The sequence below is a fragment of the Callorhinus ursinus genome, unplaced genomic scaffold (genome assembly GCF_003265705.2).
Source record: "Callorhinus ursinus isolate GAN/ISIS: 27379988/994484 unplaced genomic scaffold, GSC_fseal_2.0 scaffold10, whole genome shotgun sequence".
Classification (NCBI taxonomy): domain Eukaryota; kingdom Metazoa; phylum Chordata; class Mammalia; order Carnivora; family Otariidae; genus Callorhinus; species Callorhinus ursinus.
This window is the reverse complement of record NW_027397072.1, coordinates 32127135-32145517: the sequence shown is the minus strand read 5'-3', so window position 1 is coordinate 32145517 and position 18383 is coordinate 32127135. Positions and strand designations below refer to the sequence as shown.

The window sequence follows — 18383 nt, the reverse complement described above, 5'->3', positions numbered from 1 at the left end:
TATTTATTTATTTGAGAGAGTGAGAATGGAGAGCGAGTACATGAGAAGGGGGAAGGTCAGAGGGAGAAGCAGACTCCCTGCCGAGCAGGGAGCCCGATGCGGGACTTGATCCCGGGACTCCAGGATCATGACCCAAGCCAAAGGCAGTCACCTAACCAACTGAGCCACCCAGGCACCCTCTACTTTGGTAAATTATCTGTGTCCTTTACCCATACTCTACTGAGGTCTCAGAAGTTTCTTTTTTTACTGACTTGTATTAACTATTTATGTATCATTAAACCCTTGTGGTATTTTTTTTGTAAGAATTTTTCCCATGTTGTTATTTACCTTTGAATTGGTTGAAAATATATTTACACTGGGAAATTTTTAAATTGTGATGTGGGTGAAATCTCTAGCCCTTTCCTTTGTGATTTCTTCTGGTGCTTTTTTTACTTAGACATTTCACATCCAGAGACAAGATAAATATTCACTAATTCTAAACTTTTATAGTTTGATTTTTTATTTCTAGCCCTTTAATCCATTTTTTAGTTTATTTTGATTAAGGTATGAAGTAAGAATCTGTTCTTTTTTGTCCCAAAGAAGAACCAGACAATTTTCCAAACATCATTTGACACCACACTAAATGACTGCATCAGATCCCTTGGCTCAAAGCAATATACACATCTTGCAGATATTCATTCATTCATTCAACTAATATTTATTAAATATGTATTATATTCCAGGCACTGTACTTTATGCTGAGGATACAACAGAGAGCAAAATGTACTAAATCCCTGCCCTTGGAGCTTACACTCTAGATAAGGACACAGACAATTAAAAAAAGTAAATAAACAAGGTAATATTTAATGTAATTTCAAGTAGGGATGGGGGTTTATCAAGAAAATAAAATAGATAGAAAATGGCTAAAACATCATATTTTGCTTCAAATTTCATATTTTGCTCTCCATTTTTGGTATGGATTGTATTCTATTATAGTTAACCTCTCCCTGCTTCCCTCCTTCCTCTTCCTCTTCTTCTTTCTTTACTTCTCCTTCATCTTCTTTTGGTTAAATGTTGCTTGGAGTAAACAGACTGGGGTTTAGGAAGCATTCTTTTAAAACAAGGATGGGGTTATAACCATATTGTCACAGAGGTCATATAGACCAACTTCACTTCCACTGCTTCATCTGTTTCATTTGTTCCACTGCGAACAGATGTACTTGGATTTGTGATACAGTAAGAGAATGAGGCCACCCCCCCCACTGCCGCTATATTTAGCCAACATTCAGGGAGTGACCTACATAAAATCTATAATAGACTTTAAATCATACCTAAGTTTAAAGACATACTCACAGTCATTCCAATGCCCTACACAGGTCAGATGTGAACAGAGGAGAGGTGGGCAGGGAAGGCATTTGGAGGTCTTGGACAAATGAGGCATCAAATCAGCACTGAGTGAAGACTCACTCCTGCTTCCAGGCCTTTGTTCAAGCTGGTCCCCCTGCTTGAAACACTCTTCCCCATATCCACTTACCAAATGACCAATCTGTCCTTAAATGCCTGGTTCAAATCTTTCAGCCAATATTCATTCATCCCTCTGCCACATCAATGCCTCTGTTGTAATCCTTCCAACAGCCTACCTGTCTGAGCTAATTATTGTATATGTTTTCCAGGTGGCGGACACTTAAAAATCAATAGCAAATGCCTGTTGCATCTGTTTTATTTCTTATTGGACCAAGCAGCTGATTTTACACATAGTAACTGCTCAATAAATACATAGTAAATTGAAATGAGGCTGTTTCTTCTACCCCTTCCCGCTGCTGGTCTTGGTCTAGGAGCAGCACGACTACAAAAATGTTTTCATAATCCTGTGTTGGCTTGCCCTGATTGGCCCACAGCAATGATCTCTTGCATGAGATTTCTGGGCACTAGTTGTTATTTTCACTTTACTGTCACTTAAACTCAACAAATCTAAATAACATTTCCCCTAAAACTCTCCACTCTTCTGGATTCCTATTGCTCTTTTCAGAAAACCACTCTTTATCCTTACCAAAGCTTAAAACTTTACAGCCAACTTTGAAATCACCCTGTCCCCCAGCCCCCACCAAGCCCTGCTAATTCTTTCTTCCCTCTCCTGCATTCCAGGTAACAGTGCCTTAACTCTAGAGAGGAGCATGGAGTTTCCTAGCCCAAGCTTCTTTTATATTACAAATTACATCAGAATAAAACATCCATGATTTTTAAGGACAGAATTTTACTTTAAATTTACATTTAGAAGACAGACACCAAATAAATCCTGTGTAGCAAGCCAAAGCAGCCCCAAGGGACCCCTGTTGCAAACCTATGATAAAATGTTTTGCAGAATTTTTATCTTCCTCGGAAATTAAATTATTTCCATTGTTTAAAGGGAGCTTAACATTTTTTTCAATCACCCTATGTGAACATCTGCAGTGTTAACCCGCTTTCAATTCTCAATTCTCCCTGCTGAAACAGGAAACCAAGAAAAACAGAGCTTGCTCTCTCCTCCTCTCTCATGGAGATGGCATCGCACTGTGTCATGGCCAGAGTGATGATGGCGACACGCAAGGAAACTGGAGTGGACGTGGGAGTGGTCGTGCTGTAATTTAGAGCCTGGATAAGCTGTCCTTCACTCAACAGTTTTCTCAAAGGTGCAACGTGAGCGGCACTCTCTGCCCTGCCTACCTCATGGTCCTGGTAAGTGAACAAACGCAGTGATGGATGTGCAGGCACTTGTGAGTGCTAGAAAACTTTATACGTAAGCGACAGTCATCAGCATCACACAGAGGAGTGTTCAAAATAATCTAATTGTCTTTACCTGGTAAATCTGTGTGGAAGGGTTATTCATCGGCATATGTTCATTCTCTCCTGTAGGAAGAAAGAGCTTTGTTCAATGAACGCGACTCATTCTGTCCCTATCCTCTTCACACACATGCAGGAATAAGGGGCCTCATAGGACCTTGAATCTGTGGCTCCATGACAAGAAACCAAAGATACAAGAACAAAACATAAGCTGGTGTAAGTGGTTTCTATATTCACATCCTAATAACCTAACCATATCTACCTGATATAACTCTTGTAGTAAAAAACAAAACAAAACATGTTCTACCACAGTGGGGAAGTTTCTCAACCAAACTGAATGATTAGTGATCATTAATCAACCAGAAGGGAATGCCCGTGAAGGGTTTCCCTCATGTTCTTGGGGCTGACAGGAGTTTACTTGGGGGGGTAGTTTTATACTCAGGAAGGCCACACTGGACACCTGTCCGGTTGTCACTGTTGTTTTCAGGAAGCCTGCATAAAATGTCCTTGCCAAACTTCTAAGCTCTCCCCTCCTGTCACTGCCCAGATCAACTAAGGTAATCTTACTGTCTTCCTGGGCAAGAGGGTCGGTAAAGGGAATTGTCAATGGAAAGATTCTGGGAAGGATGCAGGCAGAAAGAAAAGAATATTGGCAACACTAGAGACTATGAAACACAGGGCAAATACAAAGGAAGTAGTAGGTTATAAAAACCACTTACAAACTGGGGAGAAGAAAAGGTTGGCTTAGTACTTTTCAGAACCACATTGGTTGGCCATGAAGACAAGACAATCCATGTAAAACATGCAGCTCATTGCTCATCCACTTAGTTGTATTTCCATTGTGTCATGTTGTATGAATCAAGCAGTTTATAGATGAAAGCACCAGTTGCAAATATTTGGTTGTGTGGATATGTATACTGTTCTCTTAAGACATACTGGTATAGAAAACCCCTCCTTAGAGGAACTGGCCTCAGTGTATTAAGTTCATGAATAATACATGACCTCAGCCCAGAACTTATACAGACAGAAGGCTGTTCCTATAAAATCCAGGTGGTTTCACCTTACCAAAACTCTTCACACAAGCTTGGGTAAAGATTACTTAGCCCATTTTATACTTTGTCCCAACAGCCTGGTATCATGGCAAGAACCAGAACCTGAGAACAGAAACCAGGATCCCAGATCAAACTTTGACATTTTGTGATCGTAGCCTGACTCCTCTATGAATGTTTCCTTTTCTGTAAATTGGAGGTGATAACAGAACTATTTCTATATGGTTGATTCGATATGGTAAAGATGAAAAGAGAGAGCACTTATGTTTCTAGAAGATGTTGGATGTTTATTAGTTGAATCTGTATCTTGGCCTTATTCAGCAGGTTGTTCTGAAACAAGTCCTAAAGTTATTGCTAAGAAAAATAAGATAACTACTCAAACCAAATTATATATATAGCATTTCCTGTTTCTCCAGCACCAAGTCTGTGCTCTTCATGGTCATTATATGATGATAAGGTGATGAGAATAGTCAAGGTAACATATTCTCATGTTTTGATACGATGCCAAGAGAAGACTGAAACCTACGTTTCTTAAATCCCGAGATCTAAAGCAAGACATAGGAAAAAATCTAACCTTGCTTTGTTTTGGTCTTTTCCATGGTGCCTGTTGCTTCTTTCCTCCAGCTGATTCTTCAACATTACATCCTCATTGTCCCTGGATCAGGCCACCCCTTCTTCTCTGGACCTGGCAATTGAAATCAAGAATAAGGGATAACAGGTAGAACTGGTGAAATAACTGGACTGACTTTATGTGTTAACTTAAAATAATTGAAATGAACACAGCTAGTAGAGGCAACTTGAGGTTTGTGTAATTTCAGAAGAGTAAAAATATCAAGTTAATATTCAGTTTAAAAGTTAAAGGTAGGGTGCCTGGGTGGCTCAGTCATTAGTGTCTGCCTTCAGCTCAGGTCATGGTCCCAGGGTCCTGGGATCAAGCCCCTCATCCAGCTCCCTGCTCGGTGGGAAGCCTGCTTCTCCCTCTGACCCTCCCCCCTCTCATGTGCTCTCTCTCTCATTCTCTCTCTCAAATAAATAAAAAATAAAATAAATAAAAAAATAAATAAATGTTAAAGGTAAGTATTTTGTAAATAAATATGGAATTCATGACTTAAAATTATGGCAGTTTTTAATATTACATTCTTTTTTGGATCAAATTAATTACTTTAGACCCATTAATTTTATTAACAGATTATATTTTAGGGAGATCATCTTAAGAAGAAAAATCTTAAGCAAGTATGAGGGCCAATACATCTATTTCTATTTCATGACACAGTAAATGCCCTGATGACCTCATTCTCACTTTCGGCATCTGGTAGACCACTGTACACACAGGACGTGTTACCAAATGTGACCTGGTTGTAGTCACCTTCAGACATGAAGCCACATGTTCAGAATGCAATCTAACAAACAAACATAACCGTCAGTGTTGTGGACATTGGCCCTCTTTTTGACCACCTAGAATTTTAACCCTTTCCAATGATGGGGGAATCCTCCCATCTTATGAAGCTTGGTTAAGCCTCTTACTCTAGAGGCCGAAAGTGGCAGGTTCTTCTAGCCTCTCTTGCAGCTTAGGCATGAAGGCCACATGACCTAGGATATGCCACTCAGATTTACTCACTCCAGTTGATACTGGCAGTTGCAGAAGGATTTCCTAGGACAGATATACTGGATGTACTTTGTACTTTTTAAGAAACAGAGTTCTTAAAACAGCAGTGGAAGCAAGGGTGGTGGAGGTGACCATGATCTGGTATAGAGTTGAGGTAACTCCAAGTGCTGCTTGTGGTGCTTTCCTCACCAGAAGAGCTGTGCTCTATGATTTGGGGCACTGTCACTGGCTGCATAATCCCAGTCTTGTTCTCCAGTCTCCCAGCAATTCTTTTTTTTTTTTTAAGATTTTATTTATTTATTTGACAGATAGACAAAAGAGCACAAGCAGAGGGAATGGCAGAGGGAGAGCAGTCTCCCAGCAATTCTATGAGTTGCCCACATCCTTTCAGCAAACTCCTTTGCTGCTGAAATCAGCCAGAGCTCTTTTCTGTTGTGTGCAACTGAGAAATCTGATTGAAACTATCAAAATATATTAACTCTATCCAAGATTGAGAAAATACACGTCAAAAATGTGTTCATTGCTCTAGAAAGGACATATCTAACCTATAGTGAGAAAATGCAGATCAGTAATTACCTAGGATAGGAGGTGGGGCTTAACTAGGAAGAGGCCCAGGGAACTTTTTAGTGTGATAGAAGTGTTCTATTGCTTAATTCTGCTGGTGGTTATACAGGTGCATATATTTGTCAAAACTCATAAAAATGTATGTTTTCATTGGGTGCATTTTATTCTCTACAAGTTACACCTCAAGAAAGTAGAATTAAAACTTTTCATTTAGGGGCGCCTGGCTGGTGCAATCAGTTAAACATCCAACTCTTGGTTTCAACTCAGGTCATGATTTCAGGGTCATGAGATTGAGCCCCAGGTCCACTCCATGCTCAGCATGGAGTCTGCTTGAGATTCTCTCTCCCTCTCCCTCTGCCCCTCCCACTCATGCTCTCACTTTCTCTCTCTCAAATAAATAAATAAATCTTAAAAAAAAAACATTTTCATTCATATATTGAGGTCTGTAAAGCAAAATAATAAGTTGGCAGGGGCAGAAGTATAAACATGAATGAAAAAGCAATGTTCAACAGCTATTTAATTATAAATGAAAGATATCAAGATAATCAAGGCTATACAGTCTTTTTTTTTAAGATTTTATTTATTTATTTGAGAGAGAGAATGAAGGAGAGAGAGCACAAGATGGGAGAGGGTCAGAGGGAGAAGCAGACTTCCTGCTGAGCAGGGAGCCCAATGCGGGACTCGATCCTGGGACTCCAGGATCATGACCTGAGCCGAAGGCAGTCGCTTAACCAACTGAGCCACCCAGGCCCCCAAGGCTATATGGTCTTTGAAATCTTGTACATTTTTCATGTGAAAATGAAAGTTACATCAAGATGGGGCATCTTCTTTAGTTATCTGAATGTCTTTTACAGCTGATGTAAGTATTACTCAGATGAAAACTTTCTTCTCCTTAGCAATTGTTCACTTGTTTGATATCTAATGGATTCTATGATGTATGTAAATTAAATCACGGAATGTTAGAGCCAAAGGCCATGAGAAAATTACTTCATCCAGCTTCTTCATTTATAGGTGAAGCAACTGAGGCCAAGGGAGGGGAAGAGAGATGACCTGCCCTATGCCACGCAGCTTTGAAAATTACTGTTCGAAGTGATGTCTGTTACTGTTTAGGGGAAAAAGAAATCTTGAAATATGTAAAGCCATGTTTTTATGGATAATTATTACCTAGGGATTTAGTTGTCTAATCTACAACTAATTGAAACAAACCGAAAATACTTCTCATGTGTCATAGATAAAATGTAAATGTACAGATTTTCAGAGTTAGGACATTCTCAAGCTTACATATATACCTATGGTAACTGATTTCAAGACATAATAAAAAGTGTGTGGTTCATATAAAGTAAATTAGAATTTTTATTTTATTTATTTACAAAAGCAACAAAACTACATTAGAGAAAATTTAGAAAATATAGAGGAAGAAAACAACTATAATGCCTCTACTTAAACAACCGTGATGATCATTCAGCTGCGTTGCCTGCCAATCTTTTTTCTCTTGAATGTTTCACACGATTGTTAATGGACCTATTTGCATCACTGTTTCACCTACATTATAGCATAAGTGTTTTACTTTCTTTTTTAAAACTTGGATCCTTGTTACTCATGTTTTTATGGTGGCCATTTGAGCAGAGAGTTGGAGTGTTCTCCCCAGTCCCGATCAGTGTTAATCTGCTAGTGTTCTTCCATTCCTCTCTCCATCCTCATATAATCATACACAAACATATACACAGAATATACATGTCATTGTAGATTCAAATGAGACCTCCCTGCATCTTATTTCTTTCACTTAATAATACATCATGGCAATCTTTCCAAGTTAATTGGTACAGATCAAATAAATTATTTTTAATGGCTGCATAGTATCTGAGGTAAGAAGGACCTATGTTAATAATTTCTGTATTGATGTACATTCCCTCTATTTCCATTATTTTGACACTGCAAACAATGCTATAACAAACAGCTTAGTACATAGAGCTTTACACATTGGTGTTCTTAATTATGTGGGGTTTTAGCAGATACAACTAGACTGTTTCACAAAAACGCTCATCTCTCCCAAGAATATGGCATGAGTGCCTCCTCTCCCGTATCCCAGCCTATAGTGAATGTTAACACTTTTTAGTTCTTGCCCGTCAGGTGAGTAACAAGTGATATTTCATAGTTACTTTTGTTGATTGCTAGCGCTACTGAGCATCTCTGCATGCACTTACTGTACATTTAGATTTGCTGCTTTGGGATTATCTATTCCTCGGCTTTGCATATTTTTCCATTGGGTCATCTGTCTTTTCCTTATCAATTAGTAAGAGTTTTCACATAATAGATATTAGATTTTTATTTGTCGTGTGAATTTTGAGTATTTTTCCCATCTATCTTTTTTGTCTTCTGACTTTGCGGTCACTTTTGCTATTGAAACATTTTTAAATTTATGAAGTCAAATAGATCTTGTTCCTTATTTATTTCTAGATTTCTTGCACTGCCTTTTTTTTTTTGAAGATTTTATTTATTTATTTCAGAGAGAGAATGAGAGATAGAAAGCACGAGAGGGAAGAGGCTCAGAGGGAGAAGCAGACTCCCCGCTGAGCAGGAAGCCCGATGTGGAACTCGATCCCGGGACTCCAGGATCATGACCTGAGCCAAAGGCAGTCACTTAACCAACTGAGCCACCCAGGCACCTGATTTCTTGCACTGCTTTAAAAGCTCTCTGCAGCCCCAAGATTTTATATACATGTTTCCCTAAATTTTCTTCTAAGGCTTTCATTATTTTTAAGTGTGTAATTCATTTGGAACTTATTATATGTTGCATGAGGGAGTGTTTGATTTGTTTATCTTCCAGATGAAAAGCTGCTTGTGCCTGCCCTATTCATTACCTAGCCATCCTTTTCCTTCATAGAATTTGAACATTATTTTTGTCACACATTAAATTCCCATGTACACAGAGATCTCTTATGGGCCCTATGTTCCATTCTGATCTCTCTATTTCTATTCCCAAATCACAAATTATAGATGTTCTTCTCTGTTTTAAAGATATTTGGTAAGGCGGGGCACCTGGGTGGCTCAGTCGTTAAGCATCTGCCTTCGGCTCAGGTCATGATCCCAGGGTCCTGGGATGGAGCCCCACATCGGGCTCCCTGCTCAGCAGGAAGCCTGCTTCTCCCTCTCCCACTCCCCCTGCTTGTGTTCCTGCTCTTGCTATCTCTCTCTCTGTCAAATAAATAAAATCTTTTTTAAAAAAATTATTTGGTAAGGCAAGTCAACGATTATTTTTTTATAATTTGCTTTACCTGACATTTATTTTTCCATATAAATAAATGAACTCCAAGATCATTTTACTCATTACAAAAAAAATTGGGATTCCCATTGGAATTGCATTAGATTTATATATTAATTTGGGACAACTGATCTTTTTTTTACATCAGGTCTTGTCATCTAAGAGCATGTATATTCTTTCCATTTAACTGGATCTTGCTTTATGTCTTTTGATCAGATTTTATTGTTTTCTTCTTAAAGATCCTGTACTGTTCCTGTGAAATTTATTCTTCAGTATTTTATAATTTTTATTGCTATTGTGAATGGCATTTTTCCACTTTCACTTCTAACTGGTTTTTGTATTCTCTATTTTTTCATATTTATTTTACATTTAGCCACCTTAGTAAGTTCCTTTATTAATTATTGAAGATTTCTAAATGAGTATTTCTTGGGGTGTTTGGGTGGCTCAGTCAATCAAGCATCCAACTCTTGATCTCAGCTCAGGTCTTGATCTCAGAGTTGTGAGTTCAAGCCCAGCGTGGAGCCCACTTAAAAAATAAAATAATTAATGAGTATTTCTTGAGCTTTAATAATTTTTTAAAGTTTTTTTTTTTTAGTAATCTCTACACCCAACATGGGGCTCAAACCCACAACCCTGAGATCAAGAGTCACACACTCTTCTGACTGAGCCAGCCAGGTACCCCTTGTAGGTGATTTTTGTCCTTATTTTCAAATATTTATACTGGTTATTTCACTGTCCTATCTTATTGTATTTCTTAGAGCCTCCAGAATAATGTTTACTAATAGTGGTGATAGTGGACATCATTATCCATTTTCTGATTTTCATGTAAATGGCTTTAAAGTCATTTAGAATGATACTTGCTATCTTTGGTAAATGATCTCTATCAGGGGCACCTGGGTAGCCCAGTCTGTTAAACATCTGCCTTTGGCTCAGGTCATGATCTCAGGGTCCTGGGATCAAGCCCCACATTGGGCTCCTTGCTCAGCGGGGAGTCTGCTTCTGCCTCTCCCTCTGCTGCTCCCCCTGCTTCTGCTCTCCCTCTCTCTGTCAAATAAATAAATAAAATTTTTAAAAAATGATCTCTATCGTATTTAAGTAATTTCTTTTTAGTCCTATTTTACTAAAATTTCTTATTAGGAATGGATATTGTATTTTATTAGTCCTCTCAATAGCCATTGATAGAATTGCTTTTTTTTCCCTTTAATTTAGTATTATAATGAATTATACTGCTTCCCTGATGTTGAATCATCCTTACATTCCTATAATATTTGTTTGGTCATAGGATATATCTCTTTTGATACACTGCTGGATTCTATTTGTTAATATTTAGACATTTTGCATCTATATTCATGAGTGATTTTGATCTGTGGCAGGTTTATTGCTTTTTGTCTTTTATTCTTTTTTGGCATTAAGGTTATGCTAGCTTCTTAAAATGAATTAGAGAGGTTTTTTTTTTTAAGATTTTATTTATTAATTTATTTGACAGAGAGACAGAGAGAGAGGGAACGCAAGCAGGGGGAGTGGGAGAGGGAGAAGCAGGCTTCCAGCCAAGCAGGGAGCCCGATGCGGGGCTCGATCCCAGGACCCTGGGATCATGACCTGAGCAGAAGGCAGACGCTTAACGACTGAGCCACCCAGGTGCCCCTGAATTAGAGATTTTTCAATCTTTTCCTATAATTTAGAAAAATTTCAGTTAAATTGGAATTGCCTGTTGTTTAAAAGATAATTGAGCATAGCTATGAAACCGTTTGGACCTTGTGCCTTTTTTAAAAAGATAAACAGATCTTTAAACTCTTTTCAGTTTTCTCAAAGGTAATTGATATACTAAATTTTTCTACTTAATTCTGTAATTTGTGTTTTCCTAGGAAACCATGTATTTCCTTAAAGTTGTCAACAAATCTGTTGATAGAGCTTAAGCATCTTTCTGTGTGCTATATAAAGAGGTGGAGGGCGCCTGGGTGGCTCAGTCGTTAAGCATCTGCCTTTGGCTCAGATCAGGATCTCAGGGTCCTGGGATTGAGCCCCGCATCAGGCTCCCTGCTCAGCGGGGAGTCTGCTTCTCCCTCTCCCTCTGGTGCTCCCCCTGCTTGTGCTCTGTCACTCTCTCTGTCAAATAAATAAATAAAACCTTAAAAAAAAAGAAAGAGAATGGTGGGGAGAGAGATAACATTTATTGAACAGCTGCTATGTGCCAAGCACTATTGCTTCACATTTATTTATATTGTCACATTTAATTGGATCCTCATACTGGTCCTGTTGAGCATGTATCATTATCCTCGTTTTGTAGATGAGAATATTGAGGGTTGGGGAAAATGAGGTAATAATATGCCCAGGATCAAGGATAAAAAAAATGGCAGAGGGAGCTGGAATCAGAACTCAGGTCTCTGTGATTTCAGAACGGGTGCTTTTATTATTCGTGTCTTTCTCCAAATCATTACATAATTGTATTTAGTTACTGAAAAATAATTGTTTGAGGAAATGTGTCAGTTTTCTTTCCTTCCCCCAATTATTGAACATTAGGATAGTTTTCTGTTTTTCACTATAATAAATAAATATTAAAAGGAATGTAGCTTTTTTTTCTTTTCATATTTAAGACATTTTTTTCCTTAAGCAAGATTTCCAGAAGAGAATTACTAGTGCTGTGATCATATAAATGAGTAACATATATCGAAAGGATACATTTTCAAGGGGGAATAACAAGATTACATGGAAAAGTAGTGTGACTTTTTCTGGAAAAGGCCTTACTACTTTCTGACATGCTTAAGATCTTACTTACAGTTGTTGCTTCATTTTCTGTGGGAATCCCTCACTCTCTAAGCCCTTTCTCTAGCCGGTCTTTCACTGCCCTGGAATCACTCACAGGTGGATGCTTTGCTCTCACCAAGTTAATGTGGCTTCTACTCCTTCCCAGTCTTCCTCCTGTCTTTCCATCTCTACAACAGCAGTGCTATCCTCTAAACACCCCCATGTGGGCCCTGGCAGACCCTTGGAAAACACTGTGTGTTAAGTTTTTAGGAAAAGCCTATTAGTTACTGAACCATGCCTGATCATTATATAGAGCAATGGTTTTCAGTCTGTACTCTTCGAAACCCTCAGGCTTTTTTGAACCTGCCTTGGGAACAGGGAAAAAGCCACCAAGCTTGTGGGGTCCTGGGCCCCCCTCTCTATCCCCTTCAACCCGAGTCTCTCTGTTCTTGTCTGATTAACAAACTGCAGATTTGGGGGAAGGATTTCCTTTTAAAATCAGTTTCTGCTGCTGTAAGACAAAGGTTCTAAAATTATTGCAATAGAGAAAGAGGAATTAGCCTCAGAAGTGATAGCCAGATTTTTAAAATACATTCAAATAATAGTTAGTAATATTAATAAAGTTAATAGAAGCCGAAAGAACACCGAAAAAAAATCTCCTGGCCCTCCCTGAGACTGACCTAGAATGTATACCGTGCACACACATACACGCAAAAGACCACAAAAACTTAGGATTGTCTATTACTTTCCAATTACTGCTGTGACAGAAAAGGAAAGTTTGGTACTTTGGGGAATTGAAATTAATTGAAAGCAGACTTGAGTTAATTTCCATTTCAGTGTCCTTTATTGAATGGGTCTTTAGTGCACATTTCTAATTTAGTAGAATGAGAACTTTTTATGTTGGGGGGAGGGTGAGGAGGAAATATTTTCCCCTGAAACCAAACTTAATTCATCAGGATAAATCCTGCAAATGTTTTCAGAGAAGAAAATCTATATGATCTTTGTGATGTAGAAGAATGCTTTAAAAAATTTCAAAGGGGGTTGTTTGTTTTTCGCTATAGCTTAGAAGCAACCTAGGTTTCATGAAATGACATATTTCATGACCTTGTTTGTACACATGCCATAGTTTGCACTCTTTCCTACGTTGTCTTTGTTGATCATTGCCACTGTGCTGTGCAGGGCACTGTTACCATCCAGCTTATATGGAAGGAAACTGAAGCTCTCAACAATTAAGTATTTGCTCAAAGTTACTTCAGAAATAGCTCCAAATGAGACCATTACTCTATTAGCCTAGATCTTTAAATAAACCACTTCATGCCACAGCATTTCAAAGTACTATATTAAAAGGAACCACTTTTACTGTCATTAAAAATGTATTCCTTCTTTTTTTTTATTTTTTTATTTTTTTATTGTTATGTGAATCACCATACATTACATCATTAGTTTTTGATGTAGTGTTCCATGATTCATTGTTTGTGTATAACACCCAGTGCTCCATGCAGAATGTGCCCTCTTTAATACCCATCACCAGGCTAACCCATCCCCCCACCACTCTCCCCTCTAGAACCCTCAGTTTGTTTCTCAGGGTCCATCGTCTCTCATGGTTCGTCTCCCCTTCCGATTTCCCCCCCTTCATTCTTCCCCTCCTGCTATCTTCTTCTTTTTTTTTTTTTAACATATAATGTATTATTTGTTTCAGAGGTACAGATCTGTGCTTAATCTCAGGAAAAATGTATTCCTTCTTATGTGGGCTCTGAAAGCCATTTGAACAAACAGGTTGAATGGATTGGTAAAAGGAAAAATGTTCTAGCAAGTCTGACGAGACAGAGAGTGATTGAGAGAAAGAGAAAATACAAAATAAGACAAAAAAGAGAGATGTAACCACCAAATCAGAGGCTATGAAATATTATTTTAAAAATTCTCTATGTCATTTATTGCCAATAATTTTAAAAACCAAATGAAGTGGACAATTTTCTAGGAAAACAAATTGTTGAGCTTTAAAAACTGTCAAGTCAACCACAATAACTATCTAGAGGAGATACTGAAAGGGAGTGTCAAATATCTACCCCTCAAATAAGAAATAACCTAGGAGAGGGGTGCCTGGGTGGCTCAGTTGGTTAAGCAACTGCCTTCAGCTCAGGTCATGATCTCAGGGTCCTGGGATCGAGCCCCGCATCGGGCTCCCTGTTCCGCGGGAAGCCTGCTTCTCCCTCTGACCCTCCCCCTGCTTGTGTTCCCTCTCTCGCTGTGTCTCTCTCTCTCTGTCAATTAAATAAATAAATAAAATCTTAAAAAAAAAAGAAAGAAAGAACCTAGGATAATATCACAGGAATTTCTGAAAATAGCAGTGACTGTATTATGTAATCTGTACCAGGGAATAGTATATATGTAAATCACTAAATCCATCCCATGAGGTTCTGATACTGAATCTACTCTAGAAAAGCCTAAATAAATAAATGTACAAATAGTCTAAATAAAATATCAGAAAGCAAAAATACAACCCCATGAGTTTTTTTCTAGAGTATAAAAATGGCTGGATGCTTATAAATCTACTAATATAATTCACTAATCAACAGAATGCAAGAAAGCAAAGAGCATAGTGTGACTCTTAGAAGCAAAATGATAAGGAGATAAAACAAATTTCACAATATATAAGCATGGAGGCAAGTGATTAAAATGAGGATACCCGATGATAATGTAATTTTTTATACCTGCTTCTAAAAACAGAGCTAACCAAATCATTCTTGAATACGTAGCTGCTTATGGTGGCAAAGGCAATACATTAAAGAATTAAAATATAGGACTCTGTCACCAGACATCCCCCAAAATAAGCAGTCTTATTTTGAAAATGGTCCTCGGTCCTCAAGTCAGCCTCGTAATTGACGTTTTCCCAAATATGGGTGTTGCTAAAAACAGGGCAGCCCCTGCCACGGAACCAGGTCATAAGGCCATCAGCACGTCCTTGGTTACCTGCCTGAATGCCTGTCCCCTTCCCAGACTGTGAGCAACTTGGGAGCAGAGTGGGGTTTTATTCACACAAGGAGCTGTGTCCCCAGCTCCTTGTGTCCTTCTGGGGCTTGTCATCAACAAATACTTGTGGAAGTGAATTGAATTCTCATCCAGGACGACAAGAGAAACATGCCTTCTACCATACGGTGCTTCACATAAGCAAAAAAGAATTACTGGTAACTAGAGAAAGAGTTTAGTCTGGAGGTGATTTTTGTTGGGGAGGGTGGGGAATCACCAAGCAAAGTTTTAGTAGCAGAACTGTATCCCCTGTGCCCACCATTGGGCTTAAAGATCCTGCCATCTCCTAACGAAGGGTCCCACGCTAAAACTAATTGTAACTACTGCTCCAGCTGAGAGCTCCCAAAGCCAGTGAGAAGAGAGGCAAAGAGTGGGCAACTCCATAGCTCAAGGGCACATAGAGGTTCTTTACATTAGAATATAGAATAACAGAGATCCTTTCACTTTCACTCCACGGGCACATTAATTTTCTTGTTTGTTTACCTAATATCAGCCAGGATAGAGTAATTTGGCTGAGTTGTTATGTGTCAACATCAATCAGAAAAAAAGAACACCGGCAGGATATCACACACACACAAAACAACCCAATGGTTAGAGAGAATTATTTTAAAATTTAAAATTGAATTTATCATGTCCTTTAGGACATCAGAATGTATCAACAGTTTCAGACCCTATTACTTCCAGGGGCTCTTCTGACTCATTTTATTGACTGGCAAACATAAATGTGCCAGAACCCAATTTTGTGAACCTCAGTGCTATAGCTTGGGTCTGGTTAGGAAGATGTGCTCTCTCTCTTTTCTTATCCTGGTTCAACTTGCTTTAATTTCAACATTTCAAACAGGTTCTCTCCCTGGATTCATCTGAGTTGAAGTTAAGAGCCTCTCCGGGACATTCTGCAGGAGTGGAGAGCACAGTGTTGCCCCAGTGCAAGGTAAATGCCTACTTCAGAGGAAGATGAATGACTGTCACTGTATTTTCACCAGGCTGGTCCTGACGGGAACGGGCAGGAAGACAGCAAAGGGCAAGAGAGGCTCCTGGGAGAACCGTGAAGGAAAGAGTCCTGAGCTCCAGCCCTAGGGACGACCCTAATTAGCAGGAGGGTCTTTCCACATGGCAAACCTTAACCAGTCCTCAGGAAGTATGCCTCCTGCTGAGGCAGAGGCTGAGGCAGCAGCAGGCCTCACCAGAGCTGGATCACGTGGCTGAGTTAGTAGTACCTTGTGAAATAGATCATCGGTCACCAAAGCCTTTTGAGGTGAGAGGGGGAACTGGGTTACTGCTGTGTCTCCTGGGAGATGTTTTTTTCATAGTTCAGAAAAAATGACATCCAATTTGGATCTGCCTTTAGCACTTTCAGAAAGGAGAATAGAGTAAGAGCCAATCCTCAGAAGGACTGTAATTTCTCATTACCTCCCAGTGAACAAAGACTCCAGGTGTTGGAAATTACAGACAAACCCTGCAAATCTATAACCTCAGTTAGAAGAATAGCCCACATCTCATGCACTGTTGACAGGGATTGGTGATGGTCTTGGGCCACTAAAAAGCGACAACATTCTCCCTGCAGAACTGGTCTACCCACAGGCTGTATGCATTTCTACCTGAGGATCTCAGTCCCTGCAGGTGCCCTGCCTTAAAACCCTCTTCACTCTGCCAGCGCAGAGCCCACTCACCCTTCAAAGGGCAGTTCATGTGTCATACCCTTCATAAGCCTGCCTTGGCCATTCTCCTCACTAAGGCAAGGGTCATCTTATAACCCATTATTACTAGAGTTCAACAACACAATCTAGATAGAAGAAATAGTCAACATTTTTATTCATCAATGAAAAATGTAAATTCATCATGAGCTTGATTATTTCTTCTATAATTTCTTATTATTATATTATATATATTATATATATATTATTTCTTCTATAACTTCTATAATTTACATGGCCTTCCTAGAATTAAGGCATACTGCACCCAGTCAATGAGTAATGTCTTACCACTTCTTACCAATATCTGGTAAATTTGGCACAAAGTGAAAGGTGTAGAAATATTTCACAAAGAGACCAGAACACATTGGGACTGGTTTTGCTAAGAAGCTATATATCCTGATTCCTAAATCTCTTGTTGCACTGTTTCAATTTCCTTTTGGGAACAAGTTGGGGCAAGAATAAGTAAATGAAACAAAGAAGTTCTTCATCCTCCTGCTTCCAAACTGAATTACATGCTTCTCCCATCCCAGATTGTTGGATAGCAATCCTAATCTTCACAACCTTTAAAAATAGATATGGAAACACACTGAACAATCTGACTTGAAATCTATTCTAGGGCTGCTTAAACATGCTATAAGGAAATCATTCCTTGTGTGGATTATACCCGTTTCATCTTGTTCAGATGCCATTTCAAAATGGTTCCCTCACCAAAGGCAAGTCAACCTAACAGGGAGTTGCATACATGCTGTGCCACATTGTTTCCTGCACTTAGTGCTGTGCACTTAGTGCTTTTCACAGACCATCCTTTTTGCTTTTTGATAATGCTGCAATCTGAACCTTTTTACCAAGCATCCCACTACAGACCGATGTAACAATGTTCCCCCCAAATCAGGATGGTAGTACACCTGCTGACTGGCAGGGTCTGGGGGAGGAGTGGGGGTTGGGAATGGGAGGAATACTGGACTGAGATCCGACCCTGACTTCTCACTCTGCAGGGCCAAGAGGAAGCAACGTACTCTCTCTGGGCTTCCATTTTCTCATCTCTAGTTCAAGGATGCTCTCAAAGTCCTTGGAACTCTAAAATGCTGAGACTAAAATCTAGCAGGGTGTCTCCAAATATTACTCAGCAACATGGGACTCTAGCAACCAATGGCCTTCCTTCCCCAGCCCCCTCAGTCCCCTCAGCCTCCCATAATTGTTCTTTTGTTCAATCTAAAAAACAAACAAACAAAAATGAAAACAAAACAAAAAACCAAAAAACCCACTATACCCCAAACTGGAATTATGCTAAGCCGTTCACAATTTCCTAATCCTTAATTCTTCCACTATGCAATTTTAGCTGTTTTTTAGTACTTAGGTCTTGATTTTGAGGGAAGGAAACAAAACCATTTGTTCTTCTGATCTTTTCTTTTCTGCTAAATGAGCATCCCTCGTTGTTCTGTTTCTCTCTAATGAATATTTTCACTTGACTCTCCATGGTCACCTCAGGCTCAAGCTGTTTAATAAATCACACTGGCTCAGGTCATGATCCTCAGGGTTGTGGGATTGAGCCCCATATCAAGTCCCACATCTAGCCCCATGTCGAGCCTCATGACAGACCCTGGGTCTGGCTTGGAGCCTGTTTGAGATTCTCTCTC

At 39.2% G+C, this 18383-nt stretch overlaps 1 protein-coding gene across 3 annotated transcripts in view; it reads right to left on the bottom strand.

Annotated features, from left to right (window-relative positions):
- ARHGEF33 (Rho guanine nucleotide exchange factor 33) overlaps nucleotides 1–18383 on the bottom strand; it is a 73580-nt gene that overhangs the window by 42910 nt on the left and 12287 nt on the right. For all 3 annotated transcript variants that reach the window (XM_025867604.2, XM_073897324.1, XM_073897323.1), the window contains exons 3-4: nucleotides 4423–4533; nucleotides 2816–2865 (exon numbers count right to left, since the gene is read on the bottom strand). In XM_025867604.2, the coding sequence (XP_025723389.1) occupies nucleotides 2816–2865; nucleotides 4423–4447 (75 nt within the window). In that variant the 5' untranslated portion in view covers nucleotides 4448–4533. The remainder of the gene's footprint in view (nucleotides 1–2815; nucleotides 2866–4422; nucleotides 4534–18383) is intronic.